The sequence below is a fragment of the Erithacus rubecula genome (genome assembly GCF_903797595.1).
Source record: "Erithacus rubecula genome assembly, chromosome: 25".
Lineage (NCBI taxonomy): Eukaryota > Metazoa > Chordata > Aves > Passeriformes > Muscicapidae > Erithacus > Erithacus rubecula.
The window spans coordinates 6,761,713-6,771,590 of NC_136677.1; the positions used below are offsets into that span (position 1 = coordinate 6,761,713).

The window sequence follows — 9,878 nt, forward strand, 5'->3', positions numbered from 1 at the left end:
CGGAATGTTCAGCTCCAAACATCCTGTCTGAGGGGCACCTCCCCATGGTGGCTTCTCCCTTTATCTGCCTCTTCTGAGTAATCACCTCCTTGCTGACACATCTCGAGAGGCAGAAGGACAGACGGGAGTCACAGGTAAACTCTTCTATCCATACATTTGTGAACAGCTGTGCCATGGGATGGACATGGCTGCTGGAACTTGGAAGGAAGGGAGTGGGGAGAACATCCATGAGAGACAAAGGTTCAGTGTGATGGCAGCTGTGGGTGAGGCTGGTAGAAGTGCTGCTGATGGTGCCAGAAATCTCTGGCTTTAGCCGTTTTTTAGGTGGGTTATTGTGTTTTGGAGCCACATGAAAGTGGCGGGGAGCTATGCAGCCTAAAGAGGAGAAGGCTCTGGGAAGCCCTTAGAGCCCCTTCCAGTGCCTAGACGGGCCCAAGAGAGCTGGAGATGGACTCCTGGAGTGTCAGGACGAGGGGAATGGCTTCCCACTGCCAGAGGGCAGTGTTAGATGGACTGTTAGGAGTAAGGGTGAGGGTGGGGAGCCCTGGCACAGGGTGCCCAGAGAGCCACAGCTGCCCCTGGATCCCTGGAAGTGTCCAAGGATGGAGGAGGATTCACAAAGAGAAGACCCTCCCAAATATCTGCAGCCAGCTGCTGAGCTTGCCCTCTGCACACAAGTTGGCTGTCCTGGAATGCTGATGGGTGCTTGTGGGGAATGCTGTAGGTGTATCTAGAGGGACAACAGCAATCTCCTCCACCAGAGAAGGTGGGGTCGAAATCATGGCTGGTGATGGATCTGGACCTGCAATGGCTCCAGGGGAGAGCCTGGCAGCTGGGCAGGAATGCTGTTCTTGGCAAGCCAGGCCTGAGGAGGCTGCGAGCAGTCAGGCAAGGCTCAGAAAACACAGCAGGCAGCTTCCAGATGGGGGTTAAACAGGAGCACCACAGCCTGGAAGCTGTGAAGGGAGAAGGGCAGCTCAGGCAATAACTTCTGTCTGCAGCCATATTTCAAGTGCTCTGACAGACAGAGCAGTTCCCAGGAAGAATAAATAACTTGGTGTCTCTGCTCTTTCCTGGCTGCCACTTACCCGGTGCTAAATGAGTTCTTATGTGAATGTGGGCTCCAAAGCTGGAGTGGGGAAAGCCAGTGGGTCTGGGGTGTTGGGGTTGAGCTTGTTGGGCTGGGCTGGTCAACGGGCTCTGTGAATGTGGGAAATTGTTTCTCTGTGCTTCAAGTGTGTGAGCTGTGCAAGTGGACTGTTGCTTGGAAATGTCTGGCTTTTTCTGCAGAATAGTGGCTGTATTATAAAAGGAGGTGGGATGGGTTTGGTTTGGTTTATTTGTTGGGGTTTTTTTGGTGATTGAGTTAAATGCAAACTTCTGCTTGTCTGATGGTAGTTTGGGACATCTCTGTTCTGGGATGCCCCAGAACATGGCTGAACTCCTGGAAATGTTCAAGGCCAGGTTGGATGGAGCTTAGAGCAACCTAGTCCAGTGGAACATGTCCCTGCCCATAGCAGGGAGTTGGAATGAAATGAACTCTGAGGTCCCTTCCAGCCCAAACCATTCTGGAATCTGCGGTGGCTGTTGAAGGGCTGTTTCCAGTTGCTGGGAAGCAAAGCAGACTTGTGACAACTCCCCAGAGCCTTGCTGAATTAGGCTGCAGAGGGGTTGTGAAGCAAGAGGGTCCCTGGCATTGCAAGGAAGAGCAAGGCTGCCTTGCTGGGGAGAGGGATGGTCAGGGTAGGATAGTTCAGGGACAACTCTGAAACAGCAGGTTGGGTCTGCTGCTAACTCAGGCCACAAGGGAGGTGGGGGTGGATGTGGGGTGACTGATCCCCGGGTTAATCCCAGATGCTGGCATGGCTTGGAGCAGTCTCTGGAGCTGCAGGTGGGACACATTTGCCATTTCTGGGCCCTGGGATGTCCCTGCTCTCTCCTTCTCTCCTCCAACTTCATCATGTCATACTAATGTTCCTGATATGTCTCTTGATCAGCGTACACTCCAACTTCAGGCTGTTGCCCATGAAGTCACAAGTAGGACAATGGTCACATTTGGTTATATATCACACAGCTGTGCCATGCTTAAACGTGCTTTATTGTTAGTCACTTCAGATGTAGATGTCTGTACAGGGAAGTGTCCTGGCCAGGGTGCCCAGGATATAATCAAGAAAGATGTGGGTTATCCTGGGGCATCAGCCACCTCATCCTAGTCAGGCACCCAAAACAGAGCAGAGAGTCATCCATGATCCCCAGCTCCTGGATAGGGCATTTCTCACCTACCTGAAAGGCTGGTTAGTAATTTCCATCCTGAAAGGAAACCTTAGGACAGATTTAAGCCTTTCCCAGATTGCCTATGTCCCAGAGATGCAAAGGATGACAATGGCTTCTACATTCCAATCCTGTGTTTGCTACACAGAGCTGAGCCAGTCTGATCCATGCTGGCTCTGCAGCCATAACCCAACTTGGAACGTGTGGCAGAGCTCTCCCTCACCTCAGGCACTTGCCATGCCACATCCTACCCTTGTTTTGCAGGGCCTAATTACTTTCTAGTGTGGGAGGACTCGGAGAACGTGCTGGAGTTGTTCATCCGGCCTTTGCTTTGGTATTTATAAACACAGTGAGGATGTGATTTGTGATGCAAGGGCAGGTTGGTGTGGAAGCTTTGGGATGAGTAATGCCTTCCTCTGTGCACATCCAAGCTGCAGAAAAGGACCGGAAAGCCCATGAGGAGGAGAAAAGTGAGTCCTCCTTAGGTGGTAGAAGGTTAAAGAGAGCAAGGAGAGAGATCTTTCTGGAGGGAACAAGACCATTCCCAGGTAAAACAATGCTAGAAACACTTAGATCATTATTTCTTTCTTTCTGTGCTTGCTAAACTTGGTTTTTTCTAAGGAATTTTGGTATGGGCTGAGATACTTTGCAGGATATGAATTTGCTGTGCCTTTGCTCCTCTCCATCCTTCTTGGTTGGTACTCTGGCACTGATCTGACTTAGTCAAGGGTTTTTTTATGCCTCTAGTCTTTCAGCTCTTCCTATGGAAAGGAAATCTCTTGTGTGAAATCACCTGTGTGCCACACAAAGGTTGTATGGAATACACATGAGGCTCTTTTTACAAATGTTATTGGTTTTTGGGTTGCCTCCTCCTGCACAGCCCAGAAAAGCCTTCACTGGCTGGAGCTCTTAATCCAACACTAGATTCACACCCTGGTAATTGCGTAGTTTGGAGCAAGTTTATGGTCTAAGGAAATAATTGTCATGTTGCTTTTTATTGGTAAAATCTTTGTTGTGTTTCCTCTTCTAGTAGCTGTTATGCCTTCTTGGGCACTAGTATATTGTTTTTTGGCATGAAGTCCTGATGATTTTATGTGCAGCCACATAAATACATATATACATACATACCACTGCACACAGTGGTGCACAGAGGCAGTTTCCCTGTGTTGATATCCCATTTCTGGTACTCCCTGTTTGCAGCTGAACCATGTGCACCTGCTCTGTCACGATGTGGATCCCTGGGGATGCTGAGCAGCCCAACAACTCCCTTGGGAATGCTTTAGGTCCTCAGGCACTGTTTGTCCTTGCAGGTGCAGAGAATGAGCCCGATGCCAGCAAGTTTTCTGGGCAGTGCCCTCCGGGGCACTTTCTTCTTGGCCTTTGGCCTGTGGTGGTCGGTGAGGTTCCCCCTGAAGTACCTGAGCAGGAAAGGGGCTGCCGAGGGCCAGCCGGGCCGTGGGCGTGCAGAGATCTTGGAAGGCGCCGTCAAAGCTTTCTTTGCTCTCATAGGTAAGAGGGGGTGACAGTGAGTCTCTGCCCCAGTATCTACTAGCACAGCAGCTACTCTCTCCCACAACACTGGGCCTGTTTGTAGTGAGAAACATCTGACGTGGGAGGGCTTGGGGACATGCTTGTGGCATACCCTGGGATGAGGAGCTTGCTGTCATTCTCCTGGGCAAACACTATTACAGTTTTACACCTGCAAAGGAAATTCCCTCAGGCTTGTTATTTCCCCATGTGTAAGAAAAAGTGACATGTCGAAGTGAGAATCAAGCCACAACAAAACTTTTGGGCTCAGAGTATTGAGGGTTTAAGAGGCAAGAATAAAGAAATGGGAACAACAGGGTTGGCCAAAAACTAAGGAACTTTAACGGAAAATAAAACAGGGACGATGCTCAGAAACTAAACGCTGCATAGGGACAAACTCCGAGGACCCAAAACAAGGTGGGGGGTGACAGTATGTACCCTCAGGGGGAGAACTGTCTGGAACAATGACCATATAAGGGGAATGAGTTACCAATAGGGGGACAGAACTTGAACCAATTAACATAACACTAAGGACTGTGAGAAGAAGACTTAATTTTGCCCCAAGTTAACGAATGTTTCCCAGGGCTTGAACTCTATGCCTGGTTCTTTGTTGGCTGACTCTGTGTCCCAGCCAGGCCAGCTCCCACAGTGATTTTTCTTTCTTTGCCCAGGGATACTGGTGGAGCAGTTTGTCCCCACTGGTCCTCACCTGCAGCTGTACAGCCCCAAGACACACAGCTGGACTGACCTCACCCACTGGCACTACTCCACCATCTACCTCTTCTTCCTCCTCTCTGGCATCACCGATGTGGTCTCTCACTCCCCGCTCAAGCTGCCCCCTGGCTTGCAGCAGCTCTCGCTGACCCTGGCTCTGCTTGTGGAAGGTGAATTGTACTTGGTCCTAGGGGAGGACACAGAATAAGGAATTGCTGCAGTTCTCATGGGTGTGACAGCTCCTGGGCAGCCGGGGGGCCACAAAGACAGACCTGGACAGTGGATGCACAATGGCACTGGCTATGTGACAAAGTCACCCCCCTCCCTGCTCCTCCTAAATATGCATCCTGCCATAGTTGGATGCCACAGGGGATGCTTGAGGGATCTGTGCTTCTCCTGGGGGCCAGCAGCTCTCTCACTCTGGAGTTTAAAGAGTGTCATTCCCCCACCTTGGTTGGATGCAGAAGGACAGACCCTGACACGAAACTCCCCACCATTTTCTGAGCTCAAGGTGTCTGTCCCTGTGCTCCTCCTACAGCCCTGGGTGGGACACAGGGATCCCCACAAGTACAGGGGTTCCTCAGGAGCAGAGCCGGTGCTGGGGCTGCCTGGTCATTGTGGAGGGAAGGTGGTGACAGTAGCTGGTGGCTCTCTGGTTCTTCTCCCCCAAGAAAGATCATGGCAAGGCCTGGACCATAAGAGTGAGCTTTCAGATGATTTTTTAAAAAAAGATATCCCAGATTGTCCTTTGCTAAAATGAGTGGATCTTGGCAGGTTTGCTCTTCTGTTTCCGTGACTACAGCGATGCTGTGCTGGACCAGCACCTCCACTCCCTGCTGGCCGTGGCTATCTTTGCTGGAGCCCTCTGTGCCTTCCTAGAGGTGTTCCTCCGAGACCATATCATCCTGGAAACCCTGAGGACCAGCTCCTTCCTTCTCCAGGGCTCTTGGCTTTGGCAGGTCAGTGTGTATCCAGAGTTTTCCTCAGATGTTCACACTTAGGAAGGCAAATGTAGTGGGGTTGGTCTGCCCCTTTAAGCAGGGTTAAACTTGTAGGCTGTTCAAATATCTTTGTAAATTAGAAGAGGAAATGAGGCTCAGTGCCAGACCTGCCATTGTGAAGAAGTGCATGTGTAATGTAGCAGCATGGACAGACCTGGAAATGAATGGAAAATGGAAGTCGGAGCCCACAAGGGAAGGAAATTGCAATCATGAAGTTTTATTAATGATATTAAGTCCATTTTCTTCCTCTGTTCCAAGTAACTGGAAACATCTTTCATGTAATCCCCCAGATTTTGGTCTAGGTGGAAATGCACAGACTGTCAATGTCACCTTTTTCCAGGATGCTGTGCTTGCACTGCAAGCCCTAAGGATTATATGCAGAGAGTCCATCTCCAGACACGCTTGTGTCAGTGGTTGGGGAAGGCAAGGGCAGTGCCCCAGGTGTCACTTGGGGTTCTAGTGCCTCTAGTCCACAGCCACCAGCTGCAGCATGTGGGCTAAAATCAGGAGGAAAACAGAAGGGATGTGCTAAAGCCTGACTTCTTTTTCATCTGTGACCAGATTGGGTTTGTGCTGTCCCCTCCATGGGGAGGACCAGGCTGGGATGACAGTGACTCCAGCAACGTTTTGTTCCTCACCATGTGCTTCTGCTGGCACTACGTGGGTGCTCTTGCCATTGTGGCCACCAATGCTGCAGCATCTCGCTGGTATGAGGGGTCCTGGCACAGTGCATGGGCTGGGGTGGCCAGGAGCAATACCCAGAGCCAAGAGTGGGCTGGGAGTTCATGCACGTGGGTGCCCATGCATGTCCAAGCATGGCCTGGCTGGAAAGGGTGAGCTCTGTGCCACCACAGGGCAGCTTTCCCAAGCAGGGTGGATGGGCTGGTTGTTCTCACTACCCAAAGTCCCTGATCATTGTCACTGTCTCTCCTGCAGCTGCAATGAGTCCTGCCAGCTGAAATTTGGGGACATCGATGTGGAGTTGGACTGTGGCTTGTGCCTCCACAGAGGGAAGAAGAGCTCCAGTGGCGCCTTGCTGCCAGAGAGCAGCTCAGATGACAAATAAGGCTGTGGTGGACATGGAAATCTCTTCCCTGATGGTTTAGAGCTCTTGAGACGAGGTTTTTAATTAATTACAGCAGCACTTGACAGTGGAGCATCAGAAGTAGGAGGCAGGACCCTGAGGCAGAGCGTGGCAGGGCACGTGAAGACCTTCCTTGTGCATCCCTGTGGTAGCATGAGCTGCAGCTCAGGCTGCAGACTGCAGGACTGGTTTGCTGTTGGTGTCCAACTGGTTTGGCAAATCTGACTATTTTTTAAAAATATTTTCCCTTCTCCTTCCTCAGAAGGGAGACAAGCTAGCATTCAAAGCTCCTGGTGGCTGTCGCTCACTGTGGTGTTAGTGGAGAGGGTTTTGTACAAAGCTGAATGTACAGACTATCTGTGACCACCAATAAAGTACTTTAACACATCTCCTCCATGGATCTCTTGAACTCCATGCTGCAGGCTAAGGCAATGTTGGTTTCCAAATGGTTTGGGAAGTGGATGAAATCTGAGGGGTAGGACTGTGTATGATTTAACGTGGACAAATCTGCCCAAGGAAGGGTGGGTGGCCAGTGGATGGAAAGGATGGAGAGAATGGAGGGTAGCTGCTCTCCTGCTTGTTTATCATCACCATGAGCCAGAGGTTTGGTGTTCCTGAGAGATGGCATGCTTGCTGGGCAGGGGGCTCGGCTGAAAGAGAGACTCTTGAAGCACAATGATGGTTTCAGCTGGCTGGGGGGTGGGTGTATGGATGGTCTTGGTACGTCTCTGAGAGCCCTTCAGTGACCTTAGTTTTTGTCCAACACTTTTGTTCCCCCCTTGGAATTGGTCACTTCCAAACAAACTTTCCAGTTAGGGGTGCCTGCCTTTCTGTTGGGGTTTCCTTTTGTTTACAGCAGAACAGTGTAGGGAGATTTTTCTGTGGGGAGATCAAGAACAAAGCCAAATTTAAAAGATAGCATCAGGAGGATTAGTGAAAGAACATCACTAATCATAGTCCAATAGTTCATGATTAGCATCTAAAATGTTTGTGCCATGCGCTTGGTGAGGGCTGGGCTGGGTGAGCAGGGGAGCACAAACAGCATTGATTTTATTATCTTCCAACCACTTTACTATATTTCCTAAGAAATACAAGAGCCAGTTTAGTCTGAACACATCTCTGCTGTTCTGCACAGGCTGGGAGGAAAGGAAAATTACTCCTGGCTCACACTAGTTGCAATTCCCAGTCCCATGGGAGCTCCCTGGAAGAGTGAGTACTGCCTATTTTATCTTTGTGTTTTATCTTTGTATTTTATTCCTATATTTTCTCCTTTTGGAGCAGGGCTGGATGAAGACCAATGCTTTGTGTTCAGAGAAAAGCCTTGAGGAGCAGAGAAAACCAAGGAGGAGCAGCATTTTGGGCTCCCGTGTTTGGTATCCACACACAGCAGGTGATGAATTGGGATTCTGAAGCAGGCTCTCCTTCTGAGCAATGGCTTCTTCAGGATCTGGCTGCCTTTAAGTTGGGCTGATGTGGATCTCCAGTACTGGAGTGAGAGCTTGTATGGTGCTCCATGGAGGTGATGTGCTTCCTTTGTTAACAATCCTCCTGGGACTAGAAGTGGGGTCACTGTGTCACGTTGTTATAGACTGGCTGCCACGAATGAGAAGTTCAGTGCAGAGGTTACAACCTGGTGTACTGAGCTCGGATTGAAAAGGAGGGGAAAAACAATCTCTTTCCCCTTTGATCAACTGATGTTACTTTCTTTTCTGGATGTTTTCTGCCTAAATATTGTCTTTACAGCACTGAATCTCCTACTGAGGGTTTTGCTACATAAAATGTTGGCTTTGTTGGTGACATTTCTTTCTTCTTTGCATAAATGTAAGTTAAGAGCAAATAGTAATCATCCTGCTGTGTGTTTTGACAGGTTCAGTGGGATCATGCTCCAAAGCCCAGAGGGTTTTTTGAACCGGGCACCAAAATTACTGTCCTGGTTTGAAAGGACACGTGTCTGCCAGTAAGGACAGAAGTTTCCCTTTGAAATAGAGACTTTGGTTCCACTCCCCCCCAAGTATTATAATTGTTTGAATCAAGGACTCTGAGGCAGAGATAAGGGGGTGAGAATAACAGCTCTTTTACTAATATATCTAACTGTACAAGCAGAAAACAACAGCAGTTGTTCAAATTGCTAACAGAACAGAACAGATAACTCGGTGTCAGTCCCTTTAGATGCAAGCACGCTGTCTCTGTGCTTAGTCCCAGTCTGGATCTGCCAAGGGCAGACAGGAACAGAGGCAGGAGGGGGTGGGGCGGCAGCGGCCACTCCGGTCTCGGGTGGGAACGGGCTGGAGCGGCGGCTCCTCGCTCACCGTGTGTGTCTGGGTGATCAGCTGTGTCCGCAGAGGCAGGAGGCTGGAACGGGGCAGATGCAGGGCAGGTGATCACAGAGGGTCTGGCTCTGCTGTGCTCCGGCCACGTGGGCTGAAGATCCGAGCTCGCCGGAAACACGAGTCCCCTCGGGAAGCCTCAGAGGCCCCTCCAGGAGCCGCTGCCACGACCCCTTTTGTCTGGACTCATCAGAGACCCTGGGTGTAACCCGGCCAGCTCCATTGGCATGATAATGGGAAAAATTCTTTCAATTGACACAGTAACAGAAGAACACTCAACCCCCAACAATTACCTGTTACCATGTTAGGTGATAGAGCTGCCCCACATTTGAGATAAGACTAATGTTTGTCATGTCCATAGAGTAGGAAGAAGATGAAGTTGTTGAGGCTGGGGCTGTGTTTGTTGAACAGCTCCCAGCTAGTCTGCGTGTGGAATTTATAGTTACTGCAACATCTCTCCCAGTGAAGCCTGAAGGGAATTAAACTCATTGAGTAAAAAAGTCAGTCCATGGCAGGGGCTTGGGATGAGATGATCTTTAAAATCCCTTTCAACCCAAACCATTCTGGGATTCCATGACTACACAAGGTGTAAACAATGACACAGACAAGGTGTAAGTGATCAATAAAGTCACCACTGTCCACCCAAAACCATTGCTGGTCATGTGCTGTGGACACTGGCAACCCTGAAATAGGTGGAAGCTGGAGACATGTTCCATTGCAGTCCCTGCCTTTCCAAGATGGGTTAGGATGTGTGCCTGGGGGAGTTTAATTACTAGGTACCTCATTATTTATCACTTACAGACCTGTCAGATGCTGTTCCTGTTATTTTCTGACAAAACATTCAATACCTTGTGTCTCTCCTGTGCTCTGTCTGAGCTGTTGTGCTGAGGCACACAGAGATGTGGATGATTTTCTTTTTCCATGGCCTATGGGCTGTGATTCCCTGAAAATACC

General features: G+C 49.8%; 1 protein-coding gene across 1 annotated transcript; it reads left to right on the forward strand.

Annotated features, from left to right (window-relative positions):
• On the forward strand, positions 1–6,984 carry LOC306812324 (transmembrane protein 45B-like). The gene is made up of 7 exons (XM_079326825.1): positions 1–134; positions 2,703–2,819; positions 3,582–3,780; positions 4,470–4,682; positions 5,287–5,471; positions 6,075–6,220; positions 6,450–6,984. Exons 3-7 carry the CDS (start codon positions 3,591–3,593, stop codon positions 6,577–6,579), a joined length of 864 nt encoding a protein of 287 aa, XP_079182951.1. The 5' UTR covers positions 1–134; positions 2,703–2,819; positions 3,582–3,590; the 3' UTR covers positions 6,580–6,984.
• The last annotated feature ends 2,894 nt before the right edge of the window (positions 6,985–9,878 follow it).